Source organism: Pleurodeles waltl, chromosome 8 (assembly GCF_031143425.1).
Source record: "Pleurodeles waltl isolate 20211129_DDA chromosome 8, aPleWal1.hap1.20221129, whole genome shotgun sequence".
Lineage (NCBI taxonomy): Eukaryota > Metazoa > Chordata > Amphibia > Caudata > Salamandridae > Pleurodeles > Pleurodeles waltl.
In genome coordinates this window covers 736,889,756-736,912,743 of record NC_090447.1, presented here as the reverse complement: position 1 = coordinate 736,912,743, position 22,988 = coordinate 736,889,756, and the positions used below count along the sequence as shown (strand labels likewise).

General features: G+C 44.9%; 1 protein-coding gene across 5 annotated transcripts in view; it reads right to left on the bottom strand.

The window, feature by feature from the left end:
* Positions 1-22,988, bottom strand: part of ARL13B (ARF like GTPase 13B) — a 518,943-nt gene that overhangs the window by 299,686 nt on the left and 196,269 nt on the right. For all 5 annotated transcript variants that reach the window (XM_069204925.1, XM_069204929.1, XM_069204926.1 and 2 more), the window contains one exon: positions 9,748-9,818. In XM_069204925.1, the coding sequence (XP_069061026.1) occupies positions 9,748-9,818 (71 nt within the window). The remainder of the gene's footprint in view (positions 1-9,747; positions 9,819-22,988) is intronic.

Sequence of the window (22,988 nt, the reverse complement as noted above, 5' to 3'; positions counted from 1 at the left end):
TCTGCCAATCTAATGTGAGCTCGACCGGGGCATGATATGATACTGTGATGAGTGCATGGTGGCGGCAGTGACGACGTACTGTAGGGTCTGACTAATAAAGATGTGATCAACTCTAGAATAGGTACGATGAGAGTGAGAGAAGAACGTGTAGTCTTGTGACGTTTGGTGGAGAGCTCTGCAGGCTTCGAGGAGGCCAAGCTTCCGCAGCCTCGGCTTCATGTGTTTGTAAAATGTGCCAGCTGGTGTATGGTTGGAATGGGCGCTGTCAAGGCTGGGGTATCGGATGAGATTGAAGTCCCCCAATACCACTAGATCTCCATCCACAAATTCCTCAACTAGGCAGAGAAAGGAGAGGTTATGTTTTGTCATCGCAGAGGATTTATAAATCAGTGGGTACGTTTTATGTTTTAACCTAAGGTCTTCATTGCTTTCAGGTGGGTTTCCTGTAATGCCACTACATCAAGGAGACAATCAAGTAGGTACTTCCATAATTTATGGTGTATAGCCGGCGAATTGAGGCCCTTAATATTCCAAGTGATTGTATTTAAAACCACAGGTACCAGGTTAGCAAATAAAGTGTTTGAGACATTACGTCAAAAGAATCCTGTACCATCCCTTTAGTCCGCCACTGCCAGTCTAAGCCATGTCAGTACCCACCCATGACTCATTTCTTTCCCCCTCCACCCTCCTTCCTTCCTTAATCTCATAAAGAAATCAGAACTAGAACGATATGGGAGCCAATGTTACCGAGAATAGAAAAAAGAATCAGCTAATTGCATGAAAATCGGGGTCTAGGGCCCATGTCCGCGGCCATGTTCTGCAGGTGCTTTTGGGTGAGCCTGGTAGAAGGATTCAGGCTGGAGATGCCGTGCACCTTTGGAGGACAGCAACGGGGTAGACCATGGGGCATCCTGCAGGTCCCCTCCCTTAAATCCAGGACCGGACCAAGCTAAGTAGGCCCAGTAGTCTAGGTCAGTGTTTTTCGTCCTCTGCAGAATTTGGCAGTCAGTCTCTCAGGAGTCTCCCCAAAGATCCACACAGGAAGCTAATGAGCCTCCCTGGGCATGTCATTTCCCAGTGCACCTTCCACTACGTTGTGTTTGCCAAGAGCCACTGATATTGTACTGTCCCCCATCTGCAGGGATGTAGCCATCTGCGTTCCCAGCGGTCTGAAGGGTTGTCAGAGACAGGCCCAGTAGGTTTGCTACGCTCTCTAGTTCAGTGAAATGGAGCGGTTTGTTTCGATATTCGAAAGCTATACCAAAGGGCAGGTCCAGCGATATTTTACATATTCATTGCGAAGGCAATCTGTCACAGGTTTTAGGGGGAGACGTTGAGCAACAGTGGCCGGAGCGATGTCTTGGAAAAGAGTACAAGTGGCGCACTGAAATGCAACTGTGTCATGTTTTCAAGTGAAGAATCATTTTTTTTGTTTTAAAAGAATACAACTTGATGATCACATCTCTGGGACGTCTCCCCTCACGAGTTAACGGGGGTCCCACTCTGTGAACTCTCTCCACCTTCACTTCCACGTAGTAATCTCATAGGAGTTGTGGGAAAAGGCCTACCACCAAAACCTTTAGGATCTGGTCCCCCGACTCCCCTTTCCAAGTCTTGGAAGCAGATGTTGCCTCGTCTGGAGTGGTTCTCCAGATCTTTGCATTTAAGGAGAGCTGATCGCAAGTGCGTTCATAGAGATTCCATTTCAGTTGCCAGTGTGGACACCTGATCCAGTTCCTGAAACTGACTCGAGATCAAGTGTGCGTGTCCCAACCGAGTCAACAACAGCCTGAAGTGAATTAAGTTTAGTAGTAATGTCTGCTGAGTTCTTTCTTAAAATCCCAGAGAGAGGAATGTAGGTCATCCTTCACTAAGACCATGGTCTCGACAACTTGTGGAGCTGCGTCAGAGGATTTAGCTGTGGTGTGGGAGATGTAGCTGGAGACCCTGTTGGGTTGCGACTCCTTAGGTGGCATAAAGGCAGAGTGCTGCGAGGAACTAGGGGCCACCAAGCAGGGGGCCACCGAAGGAGAGGCAGCTCCTGCAACCCCGATGGTCCTCTGGCAGAGGAGGTGCATTAGACAATGCCTCTGATGCTAATCAGAGCGGCTTGTTTAAGGAGGCTGTTACAATTAGGTGGTAAATGAGTGTCGATCACAGCAGACGGAGGAACCATTCACCCGGGTCCGCACCACTCTCGAAGTGGATATGAAGATCAGACAATTAGCAGTGAAGCACAGTCCCTCACGTGGCATCTGAGATAGTCTATAGAGCTGCTATCTTCGGGCAGGGGTTCCCGGCAGGAAATGTGCAGAGTTCCCGGAGACTGAAGAGACGGAGGTTGGGGCGAGTTAATCCTTGTTTTCCTTTTTGGTCAGCACGCCCCTCATCACCATATGCTGCATAAAATTCATCCCAAATGTTCCTGCCAGTCGTCAGTTACCACCTCTATTTACCTCTGGCAGGAGGAATCATCATATCCACTGTGGCTCAAGTCCACACAACCATGATGGCTGGCCACCCCCGTGCTCGTTTCTTAACAAAGCACTGGGTAAGCCAGGCCCTGGGGGCATGACAATTGCCACAAAAATTAAAGGAGGGGGGGGTACATAGGCCCACCTCCTTTGGCTCTTATGAGCCCCGAAAAACCGCCACCTCCCTGGGGATTTATTCTTATTAAGGAGGGGGCGCGAATAAGGCCCCCATCCATTGAGCTCTTTAGTCCTGGGGGGGGGGTGGCCCTTGGGGCTCAAGCAACAAAAGAATGTAGAGGGTCTGTGCGGTGCCCCATGGCCTCTGGGACCCCCACTTCCTCAGGGCCAAATACATTAACTAAAAAGTGGAGGGGGAGGCCATACCTTGGGGCCTGGCCACTAGCAACTGGCCCACTCAGGGTACCCAGTGTGCATCGTTTGAGACCACGGGGGAGCCCCAACCCCCAGCGGTCCCAGCTGGCTTCCTGCCTTCTGTGGGAGCCAGCACTGCTCCGCCATGCAGGAAGCAGCTAGAAATCCAGCTCCCTGCATGCAGGAGCAATCTTTTCATTAGTCTCCCTACCCGCATGGTAGCGGGAAGGGAAACAGATGAAAACCATACTTCCAGCAAGCGGGAGCAGTTTGACAGCTCGCACTTGCTGGAAGCAGACTACGTATTTGCTCCAGCTTGGCAGAAGTTGACACAGCTTCCGCCAAGCAAAAGCAAACAGCTTGATCTCAGGAGATAGCAGGAGCCAGTCCTGGGAGGTGGGAGGGGTGTCCAAATCTCAAAAACTACTGAACAGATTTACACTAAATAACAAAAAATTTGCATCCTGGACCAAGAGATACCTTTCTGCCAAATTTGTTGCAATTCCGTCAAGCGGTTTGTGTCTGAAATCTCTTTGGGAATCTCTCTGGGAATTAACATGAAAAACAGTTTTTTTTTTTGTTTTTTTAAACCTCCCATCCTCCAACTTGACACTTTTTGGGAGAATTTCATGAAGATTTGTCAAACGACGCCAAAGATATAGACAGTCAAAAAACACGTTTCCAATGGAAACTAGGTCCTAACTATAACTACCTACTGCCAACTGGCACTAGATAATATTTCAGCAAAAAAGTAGAGAGCTCTAGGTAGTTCCCAAGTTTAGGTGGAGAGCAGCGCCAGTAAGTATAACCCTGCAACACTAGCGAAACTCTAGATTTGCTCACCTCAAATGTCTGTTTTTCTAGCAAAGTTGTTAAGCATAGAATTAGCACTGTTCCATCCATGCCGATCTAGAAAGGGACAAAGTATTTTGCCATTTGTACAGCAAATCTTTAAGCATAGACTTGCCACAGTGCCTCATCGAGCTGTAAAATGACAAAAGCCGCCTTTCACCACTCTAGGTGTGGGTGTGTGTGGTGTACACACATATATCTATATATAATTTTACTAAAAGCAAAAGGTCTCTTCTTATGCCAGACCGAAGAAATAGAACACAGAAGCAACATGATGCTCTGTTTAAGATATAAATATGTAAGGCGTATGGGCTCACATCTCCTATAATGTACGTGGTTGAAGCAATAACAGGGGGATGCTTTATGGTGATATCTTCCAATCTCAGTTTCAAAGAAAACTTTGCGATAAGAGCATAAAGTTCGATTTGGAACTACAAAGATTCTATTTGCCCGTATTTGCAGTTGGAGTGATCCAAATGCATTCATATTTATGGCTACTGTTGAAGATGTAAGAGTTGTGGGTAACTTGTGTTAAGAATGTTACGATGTGGATAGTTGGGGCCTCCCTTTAAAAAAGTGAAAGCTTTCTCCTACAAAGTGTAATATCACTATAATGAAAACTCATGATTGGGCTAAAGGCATGGATAAGGTTTTAGCCTCTGCTGATCTTGGCAGTTTACAGTGAACTTGGGCAGTGAGAGCTATCTTGACCAAATGTAATTAGGTCAATTATGTTTTGTTACGCTGTGACTCGCTTAATTTGTGCTAAACACATTTCTGCATGACTTTATGAGTTCATTTCAGCAAATACAGCTCTCTAACAACCCACCTCATATTACTTTATCATCAATACACCCTCACCTCATTCTTCAACACTGTCAATTTCAGCTTCTATCATGTAGCAACCTTTTCCACATTTCACCTTTGAGGTATTTTACATTACTGTGGGCTAGGGGTTTACACAATACCTTGACAATATGACAAGAATGTTTGATATGCGTAATCTTACAGGACCCAAACGTCCTTTTCATCACCACCATACTGCAATCCCAACACACCGTGGCCTAAACTAGTTTTCGCTTACATATTCACATTAACCATATCATGAACATGTGGCTTACATATGGACCCACTCAATGCAGAAGAAGCACAATACAGAATTTAGTGTGTTTCGTCGATGAAGCTTAGAAAGTGAAAACACCACACTACGTTTCTGCAACAAATGCCACACGGTTTTAAAAATTGTTCCATTTATCGCAATCCAAAATCAACACTTAATGAATCATTCCCTGGAAACTGTGAACAATAGGATTCACATTGGTTTCCAGTACAGTCACTAACCTTACTTTAACCCACTACCCCATAAGAGGAATGGGACCAGCTGTAGTTGTAGGTGGACATGCTTTTCAATCAGCTCCTGGATCAGGTAGACTGACACTTTGAATTATCCTTGTGGCCTGAGTAAACCCACTTTATCACACAAGAGCAATCCTGCTCAAGTGTGGTACTGGCACAGCATCAGGGCTGGATCCACTGCATGGATCATTCGTACTTCATGTGCCCCCTTTGCTAGAGGAGAAAGGATTAGATGTCAGTGTTCCAGGGTGCACTACTGTGCAGGCTGCGTTAATCTGCCTGCCAACTTCCTTGGCAGTTCAGCTGCGAGCTCCCAAGCAGCCAGCTTGTAGTTATTTCTTGTGAAGCAGACTGCAGCAACTACAGTATCCATCTTGGAGCCAAACTCCACTGCTTTATCGAACCCACTGCTGCCAACACCAGTTATTGCATGTTAGAAATTGGGTCTCTAGTTGGCAGTGGTTGGCACCCTGTCCAAGTAGGGACCCTCACTCTAGTCAGGATAAGGGGGTCACACAGCTAAGCTAACCCCTGCTCACCACTTGGTAGCTTGGTACGAGCAGTCAGGCTTATCTCAGAGGCAATGTGTAAATTATTTGTGCACACAGTAACATAGTGAAACCATCACAAAAGTACTCCACATCAGTTTAGAAAAATAAACAATATTTATCTGACTAAAAAAAGAACAAAATGACAAAAATCCAATATATGCAAGCAAAGATTCACATTTTCAAAGATAAAATCTCAGTATAGTGCTTAGAAACACAACAGCTCCAACTGGGGCTATCGTGATGTCGTGACGTAGTCGTTCCCAACAGACCGATGCCACTCGCGAGGGAGTACGGGCCAGTCAAGGAGTCGCACCGTCCCCAGGTACAGTACCTTGGAAAACAATGAGGAAATAAAGACTTTGCATTGAGTCACAGACGTGAGGTATCAATGCACCCAGTGCGGCGTAATTTCCTTACTGGTACTGGGTAGGTGGGCCGTTGGTTCCTTACTACGAGGTAGTGGAGGTGAGTGAGGTGTTGGTTCCTTAATGTTGCAGGGGAAGTAATGCGTTGTCAGTGGCGAGGCGTGGGTTCCTTACGACAAGGCAGGGTTGATGAATCCAGCAGGTCAAGATGTGAGGCATCGACTTAGCGTTGTCACGATCACACCACGGGTGCTGCGGCAGAGTCGGGTGTCACAGACATCGGTGACACAACACTTGGGACTCACACTGTGGTGGGACTTTAAAGCTGCTGAGGCATCGGTCGTGGTCATTGCACTCAGCGGGAACCACAGCTCCGGTGCAGGCATCTGCATGGATTCAGACAGTGGCGACGGTTTCGAAGTCGCTCTGGAGTCTTTTTGATTGGACTAGGACTAGGACTATCAGCAAGAACATCCAGGTGCTGGCAGATTAAGTCTTTGATGTCCCTGAGACTTCTAACAGGAGGCAAGCTCAGTCCACGCCCTTGGAGAACCTCTGGAATCAGGATGTAGAAAGCAAAGGTCAGTCCTTTCAATCCCAGGAAAGAAGCAGCAGGCCGCGGGCCAACACAGCAAAGCAAAGCAACAGGCAGAGTGGTAGTCCCTCCTATATCCTCAGGCCAAAAGGATTCTAACTTTGTGGGGTCAGAGGTGCAGTACTTATTCCCATTTCTTACTTTGAAGTAGGCAAACTTCAAAGAAAAGGCTTTGTAGTGCACAATACCCTGCCTTTCTTGCCCTAGCCTCAGACACTCCAGGGGGTTGGAGACTGCTAGACTGCTTTGTGTAAGGACAGGCACAGCCCTATTCAGGTGCAAGTATCAGCACCTCCCACCACTCTAGCTCTGGAAAACCCATCAGGATACGCAGGGCACACCTTTGTGTGACTGCCAAGAGTGAATTCAGATACAGCCCAACTGTCATTCTGACCCAGACGTGTTTAGTAAATAGACAGGCAGAGGCACAGAATGTTTAAGCAAGAAAATGTCCACTTTCTAAAGCGGCATTTTCAAACTTTCAATTTAAAAACCAACTTCACCAAAAGATGTCCTTTTCAATTGTGAGTTCAGAGAAACTCAAACTCCTTATCTCTACCTGCTCCCAGTGGAAAATTACAGTTAAAAGAGATTTCAAGGCAATCTTCATGTTACTCAATGGGAGAGATAGTCCTTGCATAAGTAAAAAACAAATTTAGCAGTATTTCACTATGAACACATGTACAACACATACATGTCCTACCTTTTAAATACACTGCACCCTGACTACGTGGGCTGCCTTGGGCATACGTTGGGGGTGACTTACATATAGTAAAAAGGTAAGATTTGGTATGGCAAAAGGGTGCACTTGACAGGTCAAAATGGCAGTTTAAAACTGCACACACAGACACTACAGTGGCAGGTCTGAGACATGTTTACAGTGCTACTCATGTGTGTGGCACAATCAGTGCTGCAGGCCCACTAGTAGCAATTGATTTACAGGCCCTAGGCACACTTGGTGCACTATACTAGGGACTTACTGGTAAATCAAATATGCCAATCATGGATAAACCAATCACCAATACCATTTAGTCAGACAGCGCTTGCACCGTAGCACTAGTTAGCAGTGTAAAGTGCTCAGAACCCTAAAGCAAGCAAAAACGAAGCAAAAGGTTTGGGGATAACCCTGCAAAAAGAGCCATTATCAACACCGCATAACTCACCTCTGAGGAAAAGAGTGTTGTGATGTCTGCAGGGAATGATGTGAAAACTTCAGCACCCAGTATACCGGTGGTTTGGCTCCTCTTGTCCAGGCCAATGTGGCCCTGAAGATCTGCAAATCTCCAGAATGACCCATGTGACAAAGTGATGGATTTGCAGGATCAGATTCTTGCAACATTTGCAGATCAGATGGCAGTGGCATCTATCACTGACAGTGGTGCATGGACTGCTACACTCAGACTAGCATCTGTATTAAAGTCTTTGGCGAGGGTACAATGGCCTAATAATTCTCATGGTGGCCTGGGGTCATCAGTGGTGGGGTGACTAAGGCCAACGTTCAGCCGAGTCTTAAGCAGCTGCCTTTCAACCGCCTCACCTGCTGATCTAGGCCTCAATGCACTTGTGGTCGATTGGGGCTGCCTCTCACATCACAGACTAAATGCATCTGGGTCAACTGCGTGACAGTTCTTTTGCTCATGTTTGCTGCTAGATCCTTGACCTGCAATAGGGCGAAGGGTGACTACGGCTGATTTACTTGTGCTGCGATGGAACTATGTTAAGGAGAAGACCATTCCAGGGATTTACAATGTTTACAAATCGTGGACTCCTGCAGTTGTGTTTCTGGCCATTAAATGCTGTACTTCTCAGAAATTGCTACACATGTCCAAGATGGGGACCAGAGTACACAACCTAGAGAGATCAGAGCTAAAACCAAGCAGATCTGCAACTGGAGCCATAAGAAAATCATTCCTAAGGGGAGACATTTTCTGGATCTAGTTGGATGTCTTGTGTGGAATTCTAAAATGTGGAATCAGTGAGATGGGTTATCCATGATAAAGTGACGCTCAACTAAAAGAATCAGGATATGCTGATACAGAGATTTCAATTAACACAGCACACATTCCTCAAGATTTGCACACTTCCGACAGTCGGACATGTGATTTAGAGAGAAAGAATGGGTCGTCACATGCGAATGGCCAATGCACGTGTTTTACACCTACATACTGAAAAAACTGATGAATCCTGAAACACATTTGGAATGATCTTCCGCACACTTACATTACTTCGAAATTCACCTACGTAAAGTATTTCTAAAGTGGAGTTGTAAAATATGGGGAAATGTACTATTGTCCCCATTTTCAAGACGTTGCAGGAAAAGTTATTTGTTTCACATGCATTTTTTCTACATAAGGAGAAAAAAAGAACACAAAACATTTTGAAAAAACACATCATTATCTCTATTCCAGCAGCCTTTCCATCTTCAGGACAAACCACAGGCAGGAAACTGGGACATGAACAGAAAGCAAGGCTGATCACCTATTTCTCTATCATAAAACTGGTACTTTTCTGATTCAGAAAGAAACTATACTTTTCTGCAATGTATAGGCAGAGGTCTAAACAATGGGAATTTATGGCTTTTGAAAACTGGGCTTGAAATTCCCCACAAATGCTTTGTAATTCATGGTGCAAGTGGAACAACCAAACACCAGAAGAACCCAAAGGAAGTCACTGGCAAAAGACAGCAATGCTTAGTGCTTCAACTGTGGTACTACGATCAAGGTTCAGGCGTACATATTCCGGTACCAAACTCCACAATGACATGCATCAAATAAATATCCTCCACTTCGCAAAGAGAAAGCATCATCCTAGTTAGTATACAAGCTAATAGTAAGCTTACAGATATAATTTTGTTTAAAAAAAAAAAAAAGAAAAGATTACAAGAAACTTGTTCAAATAGTTATTGTTAGAGTGGAGGGAGGTTCATATGTCATGTCGATAAGTGGGGTTAGTAAAATGGTTCTGGTCAATATGGTTTGTGAAAAGCAGACTCGTCGGGACTAATTCATGCAGAATGTTCACGGATTACCCTTGCTAATGTGGGAAGTCTATACTGGTTTTGGATTTTAAAAACACACAGAATAAACTGCAGTACCTAATTTCGCCAGCAAGTAAACTGACTCAGAACGGCAGGTGATTTCTAGTCTTCTAAATTGGAAAATGTTATTGTCAGAAGCTCTTACCTCCTTGGATTCCTCTAACTGTCGCAGTTTTGCCAGCATTATCAAGTCCCACCATTACCAGTGTCACCTTCCTGGGGGGAAAAGTAAAAAGTTAATTAAATTAAAAAATGTTTTTCCAAGTGTTTTGATTTAATATTAAAGTGAGTCAACGCAATACAGATGTCCAGAAGACTATTTTTCTATAACAATCAACTATGTTAAACCAATATAATCATGTGGGTACAGTTGTTTTCGTTAAAGTAATGAAAATAGGTTATTAAAAAATCGATTTATGCACTAAAAAGGGAGCATGCTTTCACTTTTCACAAACAGTGATTTCAGTACATCAGTGGGCATAGCCTTGATCAGAAAACTACACTATGTTTATTCTAAGACCAAATTGTTTTTTAGGTCGAGTCTACAAGACAGAGCATGCCCTGTCTGTTATGAGACATACTGTGGGCTTCCCAGGAACATACATGGTCTTAGAGCCCACCCATTGCTTACCACTGGTTGGCTTTCCGGTCACTCACTTTCCTGTTTCTCATTCACATCCCAAGCTTGTCAATCTTGCATTCGTCCCTGACATGGATCATAGCTAGTTTACCATCTCTGATGACTGGCTAGCTTCTACGGTTCCACTGCTTGCTTTTCAAGCACTATCTTTTTCTTATCAGTTACGCACTCTATTGGAGTGCTTCAAGTTGTGTACTTTTCCCAACCTCCATTTCCTGTTTATTGCTTGTGTGTGGTCCTCCCTGCCCCTGCATGTTGTGCTTATCCTCATGCACCCCCCACCACTGTTTTTTCATCTGCCCGCTCTAGGTTGTTCTCTCACCTGTTGCTTCTCCCTCCCAGCCATCCGTGTTGCTTTCCCCCACCGCTCCTTCCGCCTCTCTCGTCCTTTGCCTCTCCTCCTCCACCCTCCATGTATCCTACGCCCACCACCTGCCACCCCACACTTGCACCCTGCATGTTACTCCCCCCACCGGACACTCCATGTTGCTCCCCCCGTTCAGCCCAGTCCTCCATACTGACCATGACCCTACCCTGGACCTGCTCCCCTCATAACCTCTGCTTGAAAAATAAAGCTTTCATACTACTTTTTAATTCGAAGCCTATCATACAGTGCAGCCGTCTGACTACAGACATATTGGGGACATTTTGAAAGCCTACCTAGGAATGCTTTCTGCCTACCGCTTACCATTGTTTTTTTGTTTTGTTACTCACAATAGCTTTTTTCTACTTGCTAGCTCTATATGTTTTAACCCCTCCACCATATATTTGCCCCTCCTGAGGAGCATAGCCTTTTTACCACCTTTCTGATTGGCTTCTTAGTTTCTTTCATGAGTACTTGCTTTTCAAGGACTCTTTTTTCCTTTTTCCTGAAGCACTCCATGAGTGTACATTTTTATTCCCGCAGTCCGACTTGTAAGCTTCTCTGCCACCGGCCCCATGTCGTTCCCAAGCACAGTGTGCTCTTTAGTAACCCCAACAATCCATGTAGTGTTTCGCCTGTATGCTTCCATTAGGAGTAATTCAATTGCTTATTAAAACTAGATTTATGCATGTCCATAAGAACATACACAAGCTCAACTGAATGGGGATTACAGTAGGTATAATCAGCTCCATGCAATTGGACCTCATTTTGGGCATTCTCATACACTGCAAATCAGAGCCAAACCTTTAGCCTCAAAACAGGTTCTAGGTTAAGGATTGCATTTTAAAACTAGTTAATACATCCCCAGTGCAAATGTAAGTAACAAGACCCTACGTCATGTTTATATTTAAAATGCTTGCGAGTCTGGTGCAAGCTTATGTGCAACTTATCAGTTTATCAGAATTTTAGTATTTTTCTGAAAGATGAATGTTTCACAGCTATCTCAAATGGGGCTGCTGGAAAACACAATGGTAGTCTAAAAAGGCGAGTGCAGATGTTTTTGAGATGGACTATCAGCAGGATCTGGCTTGTAACTCAGAATTTCAGATGCCCACGAGCACGTAGTGTGCTTAGCATGGAAGGGCAATAAGTCTCCTGCAGTGAACGTGGAGATGGCTGCAAACAGGTACCCGTTGGGCCAGGAAACACCGGGTAGATCAAAGGCTAGCCTCCCTGGTCACAAATGGCACCAATCCTCCTAGGGCAGTGTTTTTGGGGCACCTATTGCTGCGTATTTCACCTCCACATTTAGGAGGGGCAGAACCGTGGACTATGGATTGAATCTGCGTTATTTGTAAAGAAGGGCTGGTAGCGAACAAGACAAAAAGAGAAAGTTGTAGAGAGAAGACATGCAAGTAGAGTTTCCTTGACAGACAAATATTGTTTTGCAGTATACAACATTCCGCCTCATCCACTTAGGTCTCATCTGACAGATTTTACAGCAAATTGAATCATATATACCAAGTATAGTGTAAAGAGGAAACACAGGTCAGTCTTCATATCAAGCAGGTAGTAGCTAAAACAGGGAAAATCGGTGGGACCGTGCCATGAAATGAATGTGAAAACAGTCCGATCCCATGAACCTGGTTTGCAAGTTCATGCACTGTATGCCCTTGGGCATCCATCCAGCACTGCCAGGGGTGTGACCGTTTCACAGCCTCGCGCTTTTAAAGGCAGTCGATGTCGCGTTACATCATAAGCCGTGGCTCACGGCACTGGCTCCCTGGCATCCGCATTATACAGCAGGATGCCTTAAACACTAACCTGCACCCTGGGGAGTCCTGCAAGGGGCCATGGAGGACCATTCTTCGCCTCGCTTGTCGGCATTCCTCTCCTTGGGGGCCATATTTGTATTTTTTACAGTTTCGTCTTCCCAGAATTCCTGAAGGAGAGTTTTTACTTAACCTATCCATTATGGAGGCTCTATCATGTATTCCGGCCAGCATTTTCCAAACCATTAAGGCGGCCTCACTTCTTCCTCTATGTCACTTCCTGTTTTTGGGTATATAAGGAGCAGAACGGTCTTTCTCCTTTGCATTGCAACACTCCTCGCTCCTGCTGGTGTCTCCTCGCTCCTGCTGCTTCCCTTCTGAACCTTTCTAGTCTCCTGGTTCTGGTATTTCAACTAGCCTTGAGCCGTGCTGTAGTCTGCTATCAGTACCAGTCCTCATCAGCCTTCCAAGAGTCTCTGATCGTCATGAGGTTTTTTCTCTTCAGGATTTTCCTCTTGGGGGCTCCTTCTGGAGGGCACTATCTGCTTAGATGTTCCATTGTCGACAGCATCGTAGCTACTAGAAGGGGTTGTCCCTACCTTTAGCAGACTAGGACAGTCAAAACCCAGACTTGCTGATTTTCCCATAGCTCCAAGGTTGCGAATAAAAATCTGCCTGCCAAGGAAGCTGACAGATTGCAACACCCAATTACCAGCTTAGACCACAGAAGCATAGAAGCTTCACAATAATTATTTCCAGCACAAACTTTGGTTCAGACAGTTCAACAACAAGTTCAAGAATTGCAATTACAGTGAAATGAAAACTTGTCCCTACATCAAGCGCTTACTGCCTGAACATCTGACGTGCTATCCATTTCTCCAGCATCCCTTTGTTTTTCTGGAGATCTAAACAAATTAAAAGAATTTCTGGGCTCCATGACAACATTCTTCGCCTTCCATCTGAGACCGTTTACTCTGGACAGAGCCAAAGAAGAGTTTCTTGTCAGCGTCCTATCAGGCCCAGCATTAACATGGGCAACCCCTTTGGTAGCCGCAAAATACTTGAGCCTTTCTGACTATGCAACCTTTCTCACTGCCTTTAAATGAAAGTTTGAAAAACCGGTTTTAGAGACTTCATCTGAAGAAGCTCTTTGTGACATTCTGCAGGGTAATCAAGGTGTCCTACAATACATCACTCGCTTCCGCCAGTTAGAAGCTGAGACCACATGGGTGGAAAGGACTCTGGTTACTCTCTTTCACCTGTGCCTTCTTGAGGAAATACAAGATGAACTGGTACATTTGCCTGGGGAACGGCAGCAATAATGGACCAGGCCCTGTCCATTGAACACCGACTAAATGAACACACATATGAAAGGCGCAGTGCCAAAGTTCAGCAAACCCCAGGAATAACGTGTCTCAGTGGTCGAAAGATTAACACTCCTGATCCTGAGAATCCTTCATCTTCAGGGGAGGAGCCTATGCAGGTAAGTCTAGCTTGCGGAGCCTTGTATGAGGCAGAATGGGAATATCGAGGAAAGCAAGGATTATGTATGTACTGCGGCTCTTATCATCTAATCCACAATTGTCCAACACGTCCACAGATTCCATCCACTGTAAGAGTGGAGAGGATGAGAAAGTCAGGAATCCCTTCTATTTGTTCTTCCAGAGAACTGGTTTCTCCCCTGTTCTTCTTGCCCATGCTTCTGAAACTTCCTAATGGACAGAACGACAAGGTGTTGGCCTTACTGAACAGTGGGGATAGCGGGTTGTACCTGGATGAAAAATAGGCAGAAGACAAAAAAATACCCCAAGTCTCCAACGAATGCCCTGAACAGGCCCATACAATAGATTGAACACCACTGGTGCCTGGGCCGGTTAAAGGGATGACCACTCCTGTTAGCAAGGGGGTCTCTGGATGGCAGTCAGTTTGCACTCTGTCCAAGCAGGGACCCTCACTCTAGTCAGGGTAGTGAAGAAGCACTCTTAGATAACCCCTGCTTAACCCCTTGGTAGCATGGCACAAGCAGTCAGGCTTATCTCAAAAGCAATGTGTAAAGTATTTGTACCAACACACTCAGTAAAACAGTGAAACACTACAAAATGGACACCACACCAGTTTAGAAAAATAGGTAATATTTATCTAAATCAAACAAGACGAAAACCCAACATACACAAGTCAAAATGTGAATTTTCAAAAGAATAAGAGTCTTACTCTATAGAAAACAATGGAAACATTGATTTTACACAAAGTACCTTGTTTGCGTCAAAAATAAAGCTGCAGGGGCAAGTGAGCGTTGGAAAAGTCAGGGATGTGTCGATTCCTTACTCGTAAGTGAGACCGTGTGTCATTCTTCTCCGGTCAGGTAGGCGATGTGTCGTTTTTCTCCCTCGCAAGAGAGCGATGCGTCGATTTCCAGACATGGCACCTCTGATCCACGCCGATTTCCAATGATCCAGGGACGATGTGTGAGGAATCCGGTTGCACAGTGTTAGAAAACCGCACTGCTTGGGGTTTGCGTCGTGATCAGTAGCCGCAAGCGGGTGTTGCATTGTTTCTCCACCCATGATGCGTTGATCTCCCAGCCCCGATGCAGGTGGAGAGTCGATTTTAGCCGCAACGCTGGTGGCGCGTCGTTTATTAGCCACGTTGCAGATGTTGTGCAGAAAATGTCCCGCACATCGTTTTGAGTGCGTGGATTTCAGCTCTTCTTCTGCCAACTTCACCTTTCAAGGGCCCAGGGACTGGATAGGGCACCCCTTGGCAGGGCAGGAGTCTCAGCAGAAAGTCCAGGTGCTGGCAGAGGAAGTCTTTGATGGCCCTGAGACTACAAAAACAGGAGACAAGCCCAGTTCAAGCCCATGGAGATTCTTCACAAGCAGGAATGCACAACAAAGTCCAGCCTTTGTCCCCTTTCAAAGGCAGAAGCAGCAACCCTAAAATGGATACAGCAACCATAAAAGACCGGTATCCCTTACCTCTTATTATGGATATTTTAGAGTCAGTCAGAGGAGCCCAAATATTCACAAAGTTAGAACTTCGGGGAACTTACCATCTCCTGCGTAACAAAGGAGGAGATAAGTGGAAGACTACTTTCAGAACCTCCCCCATTTCAAATATTTCTTCATGACTTTTGGGTTAAGCAATGCTTCATCCATTTTCCGGCGCTTCATTGATCATGTATTTGCAGACTAGTTAAACCAGAGTTTGGTAGTATATTTAGATGATATTCTAGTTTATTCATCTGATTCCTCTTCCCACCACAATCATTTTTGTCAAGCCTTTTATAGACAATGACAAAATAGTCTGTTCTGCAAGCCTGAAAACTGTGAATTTGATCAGCCTGAAGTGGAATATTTGGGATACCTGTCTAAATACAATAGGAATTGCCATGGACCCCAAGACAGTGTCTGCCATTCTTGAATGGCCTTCTCCTTTCTCTATTAAGGAATGCTTCCTTGGTTTGGCAAATATCTCTTGCCAGTTTATTGAGACTTAAGCCTCTCAAACTAGCTTGATCTCTCAAACTCTCAAGAAAGAGAACTTTAAACACATATTCAAATGGACAAAACAAGCTGAAACAGCCTTTCAAAACTTGAAAAAAGCAAGTCCACGTCCTCCTGATACCTCCAAAAAGTTTATAGTTGAGACAGAAGCCTCTGATAAAACAGTTGGGACAGTCTTGCTTCACCAACAAGAGGGTGATGGGGTAGAGCATCCAATTTTTACCTGTCACATGTCTTATCCGATTCAGTGAAGAACTACTCAGTTCTAGAATGGGAACTCTTGGCCACGAAATTAACCTATTGTAAATGGGGACATTTTCTATTGGGAACCAAAGAATGTTTTGAAATCAGGACTAATCATTGGAATCTACAGAGCCTTTGCAACATGCAATGTCGGAACAGTCGCCAACCAAGATGGGCTTATTTTTTTAATTAATAAGACTTCATTATAACCTATATTCCAGGATCCCAGAACGTAATAGCTGATGCTCTTTCCTGACGATACCCTAAGAGTCCAACTACTTTTCAGCAGACTATCCCGAACCCACAACGCATAGTTGGAACAACTCAGTCTTTTTTTTAAAGATACGAGTTGAGGCAGGATACACATAGCTAACAAGGGAGGACTGGGCCTCCTTAACAAACAAGGTCCATGAACAAGACAAACTTTACTGCAAGACAAGGCCCCATTTCTTCCAACCAAGGAATTCCAGCTCGAGGCCCTTTAGATGTGTCATGACTCAGCTATAGTCGGTCATCGAGACGTCAAGTCCACCACAGTGTTAATCCTTCGAGCTTTCTGGTGGCCATCTGTATGTAAAGATACTGTAGTATATGTCACTTCTTGTCCAATCTGTGCTCAAACTAAGTCGTCTCATGCCCAGTCTTTTCAACTGTTGAATCCTCTATCGGTACCTCCTGTACCTTGGCATACAGTGTACACTGATTTCATTTAAGCCTTACCCCGTTCTTCAGGTAATCGAGTCGTAATGGGGACTGTAGACTCTTGATGGCACATTTCACCACCCTAAGAAAGTTGCCTTCTGCTAAAGAACTGGTGAAGATGTTTATGTACGAAATATTTAATCTCAGTGGTCTTCCTCAAACCATTATCTGAGACCATGTCCCAATACTGGAAACATTTCTGTAAATCCTCACATATCGAGGTAGCTCTATCTTCTTGATTCCATCTGCAAACAAATGGTCAGACCGAACACTTAAACCAAAGTCTAGAACAATAACTTCATTGTTTTTTTTAAACACAGCCCAAAACGGATGGACTATTTATCGGTCTCTGGCTAGTAGTGCCTTAAAAACAACACTCTTCTTTTGTTTTATACGGATATCATCCAAACTCTTTTCCATCAGGCTTACAGACTATCTCTGCTCTGGCAGCTGCTTCCTTTATCAGACACCTACAAAAGATAAGGCAGAAAGTCTTCCTCTACCTATGGGAGTCCAAGCAGAGAATTAAGGCCTCCTCTGATGCTCTCTGGCAACAGTCCCCATTCTATCATGTGGGTGATAAGGTCTGGCTACATTTGTGACGCTCTGTTCTTTCAAAACCATTTACAATTTTAGATTAATTGGAAAGGGAATCCTCCTAGCGAGAGATCTTAGGAAGATGCTACCTCTGTTCATGCTCCTATCCTGGCTTGTGATTTTTTTGGCAATTCCCTAATAAGCTTGGAGCCTCAGGAGGGGGACATACTGTCACGCCACAGGTTGCAGCACGACCCCCGACTCACTCCACTGCCTCCTTGACATCCTGCGTTATACAGCGCAATGTCTTAAACACTTACCCGCACACACGGGGGGAATCCTTTAAGGGGCAAAGGAGGACCATTTTCACCTTGCTTGTCGGGTGGGATGGAGACATTTCTCTCCTTGAGAGCTATATTCTTGCTGCCTGTAGTTTCTTTGTCCCAGAATTCATGAGGGAGGATTTTTACTTAACTTATCCATCAAGGAGGCTCTATCATGTATTCCTGCCAGCGTTTTCCAATTCATCACGCCGGCCTCACTTCCTCTATGTCACTTTGTTTTGGGGTATAGAAGCAGCAGAACTCTTTCTCCTTTGCGTTGCAACACTGCTGCTGGTGGCTCCACGTTCCTGCTGGTTGGTGTCTCCACACTCCTGCTGGTGTCTATGCACTCCTGCTGGTTCTCTTCTGAACCTTTCTATTCTTCTGGTTCTGGCATTTCACTAGCCTTATATGCGCCTTCAGAGCTTTGGGGTAACCTTAGTTGTTTGCCCTCAGTACCAGTCCTCATCAGCCTTCCAGGAGTCTCCCATCGTCATCAGAGGTTTTTTTCCCTTTGGGGTTTTTCCTCTTGGGGGCTCATTCTGGAGGTCACTATCTGCTTAGAAGTTCCATTGTTGGCGGCATTGTAGCTACCAGAAGGGGTGCCCCTACCTTTGGCAGACAAGGACAGTCAAAACCCTGACTCATGTATTTTCCCATTACTCTAAAGCTGCGAATAGAAATCCGTCCGCTGAGGAATTGCCACAGTTGAAGCACAGCAAGCTAAAACATTTGCCTGGGACCATGCCCTTATGGCCAAAGCAGATTTTAACTTAGTTCTCCTAGCTCTATAGTCCACCATTAAGCAGTTGATCTCATCACTCACCTACTGTAATATACAGAAGGTGGAAGTACAAAAGAGGGTCACTGGAGGGACAAAAAAAAGGTTAAGTTGTGCATTTCCACAGTCATAGAGCAAGGGTAGCTTTCAGGGTAAGACAGAAAAAAAAAATCTATCTGTGTGCTAAAAAGGGGCTATACAACACTTTCATAAAGAATTGGCTGCCTCATCATAGCTGCAGGAATCGGAGGTTCAGCAGTACTGGGACACCAGCCACAGCCCTGAATTCGTTTTTAGAAGCATGGAGGCAGCTTTGCCAAACTCTGTGCTTGTCTTTACCACACAGCAGCAAGAGTAATGCGTGGTAATGGTCACCAGCAAGATCAACCTACATTAGAACACCTCGTAAACAGGCTGCTTTTACAGTGTCATGAAGCCATCAGAACACACGGGACGCCATAAGACTGTAGAGATATGTCAAAGGAAACACCAATCCAAAGCCTTAAGAAAGATCCTTGTGGACGACACCAAAGTATAAAACAAGCATTGGCAAAGCCAATAGGTCGCACCCATGCAACAGCTATTGCACACCAGCTTGACTGCTGTTCAGCATAGTGAAAAGTTAGTGTCGTAGTGGAGAGTGGTGTGGAGTGTCCTAGAACGGAGCGGCAGAGTGTTGCTGTAATGGTGTGGTAGAGTGGAGTTGCGTAGAGCGGCATACACCGGCGTGAAGTATAGTGGACTGTTGTAGAGTGCACTGGCTTAGAGTTTTGTAGGGTATAGTAGCAGAGTACTGTAGCACAGAGTGCAGCGGCACAGCAGTCAGCTGCGTACAATGCAGGGTCATACAATGCAGTAGTGTAGATTAGAATAGTACATAGTAAAGTGCAGTGGTGAAGAGTGGAGTGCCGCAGACAAGAGTAGAGTGGCGTGGTGTAGAGTGGCATTGAATGCAGTGATGCAGAGTGGAGTGGCATGGAGTGCAGTGATGCAGAGTGGAGTGGCACAGACTGCAGTGGCGTAAAGTGGTGCAGAGAATAGTGTTGTAGAGTGCAGTGGCAAAGAGTGGAGTGCTGCAAAGTGCAGTGGCACAGTGGAGTGCTGCAGAGTGCAGTGGCACAGTGGAGTGCTGCAGAGTGCAGTGGCGTAGAGTGCAATGGCACAGAATGCAGTAATGTAGAGTGGGGTAGAGTTCAGTGGCATACAGTGTAGTGTTGCACAATAGTATCAGAGCAGTTGTGTATAGGGGTGTAGAGTGCAGTAGAGTAGAGTGTAGTGGGGTAGAGTGGACTAGTGTAGAGTGCATTGAAAGTGTTGCAAAGTATAGCGACAGAGTGCAGTGGCATAGAATGCAGGATCGTAGAGTGCACTGGCATAGAATTCAGTGACATACAGTGCAGTGGTGAAGAGTAGGGTAGAGTGGCATAGAATGTAGTGGCGTAGAGTGGTGTAGAGTGCAGGGGAATAGAGTAGTGCAGAGTAGAGTACAGTGGTGTGGTGTAGAGCAGAGGATAAACCTATGGCCTGTCTTGGTTACCTTACAAAGAAATCGGTTTTAAGATTTCTCACGGCATAAGAGAGGCTGACAAGCAGGCATTAGCCTTAAATGTAATATTTGAACAACAGTCCAAACCTAACATTTCAGAGTTAGTGCAATTTACTGCTCTACGTCACAGTGCAAGAGGTGGCTATGCAGCCTTAGACCAAGACGTTCTAAAGGTTCCTCATTTGACATCTGTGGGCCAAGGAGCTAGATAATTTTTCCTCATTGGATCCAAAGCATTTGAAGTTATTGACGTCCTTTCCCACACCTCTAGAGACATGTCCATTTTGTGCAATCTTGTTATGTTACTAATAAACAGTAGCCACTGAGTCTATGTTTTTGTGCTAGCCCTGCTGCTAAATATTCTATTTTGCCTGCTTGCCACTTAAGTTCCTGCTGTTGAAGTGTGTTGCGAAAAACTGGTCTGTGTGGTTATTCATCACGTGTATATTTTAAGTGGTTTTATCGTTTTCTTTTGATTATTTGTTATACATGTAATCTCATGGTGATAGTAAGAAACTGTTTACGCTGATGTTTGATGTTTCTCTACATGGACTTAGAAGCCACTTATTCTATAGTGTGCATAGAAGAAACCAAAACACCCCATATACAGCGCTCTGTAGTGAGGAGTGTTCTGCATGTGACTTTCCGTACCTGAATACTGGATATGTAATCAGAATGTTATGTTTTACATCGAGGGCAGTTGGATGGGAATCCTTGTCCTAAAGGCTGCGCTCTGGGGTTTCTTCAAGTAAACTCATTAATACATGGATATTGCGGATTATTTGCCGGAGAAAAATATTTTAACAGTGGTGACGGTTATAGCTCTCCCCAGAGCTCCCTCTTGCGCAGTTCCTATTCATTAATTTATAAATTCTACTTTTAAAGCAGCTATCGCAATACAGAGAACAAAAGAGTGATTCCGGGTACTACAGAACCATACAGCAGCAAAATCCGATAAAACGAATGTATTCAGGTGAAGTATTTCACTAGCATCCTCATGGCGTCCTGGATTCATTATTCAACACTCTACACCTGCACAGTCGCAGAGTTAATTTATGTTGAACCCTTTGCCCTTGTAAAACATGGTATAGGATGTTGCTGTAGTTACCAGAATAGTTCAATTATACAGACATATCTTTAAGCATCATTCAAAACTCTCCATGTGAAGGATCCAACACATTTCTGTGGCAGGCTTTCCTCTGGATTCCAAGCGCGCGCCCTGATAACTTGTTTACACGCAAACTTGTGTCCCACCTTAGTGCGACCCAGGACCAGTAACACTCAACTGGAGCAGGACAACTGGTGTTCTTTGTATGTTACAACGCATCCCGTGCCGGGCGGCACTGGAGTTTGTCTCCTGCTGACTCTTGGTGTCTCTGCTCCCTCTCTTTGGGTCCGCCCACTCAGGGAGTTAAAGCTCTCATGAATGGCAGGAGGAGATTGTCTGAGGTTGGTATGTTCAGGGATCATACTGGGGCTGGGAAGACATGATTGCTGGGTGGGAGAGAGTCAGAGAGGGGGTGGAACAAACGGTAAAAATGGGCGTGGCCTAGGAACTCGACCAGCGAGCTCTACGATATCTATTTTGAGAACAAGAAAGCGAAGCGCCCATGTAGCTAAAATTTAGGCGCGCGCCTACCATAGGCGGCGGCTGTGAAGCTGGCACTATGCAGATAAGCAGCAATAAAATAACAAATGTGACACGTTTACAGCAGAGCTCAGAAAGACAGCACTCCTCTTCAGTTCTTAAGATGAAAGTAGTCCCTGCTTAAAATGATGAGCACTGTATTTAGATGGTAGTTGGTCCAATCCCCTGGGAGGAGATAAAAAAAGAACAAGCATTTGCAATGCAATAGGTCTCGCATTTGCTTGAGTTAGAGCTATGGGTGTTGTAAATTAATAATTGGACTTTTCTTGCCACATTAACTGGTCAACCATGCCTCATAATTTGGTCTTTTTCTGCCACATAATTCCAGTGTCCCTGCATATAACAACACATTCAAGTCAGGCTCTGGAATGTGAACGGCCATGGATAAAGAAAGAACATGGCAAACGGTTGCCGTACTACAACATCTGAAAGAAATACTGTCTTGAAAGCAGCTTTGCCTCATACCAAAGAACTTCAAATGTTTGAATGCCGGAATGAGAGTGGCTATACAACCAGCAAGCTTATCCCTAAGAATTCTCAAAGATGCGGGTCTTATATATTTCATAGCATTAATAGTAATATATGTTCTTCGGGTGTTCTTTGCACCTTTAACAGCAAACCAGCCTCTGCTTTCTAACAAATCTGTAAAGAATACCCAAAGTTTCTATAGTAACATAACGTTACTAACGCTTATTTCATATCGATAACACAAGTAAATATCTCAAATGTGCCGCTGACATCTGCATGAGGCCTGCAGCCCCTAAACTCCTAACCGTGCAGGGCTAACTTTAGGCTGTCACCTTCATATGTCGATGTGCGTCAGACAGGGTTACACTAACAGCGGTCATCTTCATTATATTTGAGATGGCAAAAGGCAGACAAATTGACATTTTCGTTCTGTCAGTCAAGTCGATACACAGGAATTTCTACAGTAGCAATCACTACCAACAAATCTCAGAACAAAAAATAGTAGCAATCAGTGGATCCCAGCGAAGAGCACATTGTGGAGTTATTCAGGCACTACTTGCTGTGCGGGAATATTACTGGCCACCTTCAAGCACTGGGTGTGCCAAAGTCTTCCTTAAAACAAGTCTGTGCATTTACATAGGTGTCAACAGTACATGAAGCAAAAACGGGAAAAAAAAACCATAACATTAATGCAGGTAACAGACTTGCTGTGACTTGGCCCTGAAAAAGAAAAGCGCAGTAAGTAAGGCTGGGTTAGGGAAATGGGGGAGGACCCGGTGCAAAGCGAACAGGAAACATTTCTAGTGGGTTCTCTCAGGGATGAAGGGTGGGTGGCACAGGCGGCTGAGCTTCACTAATA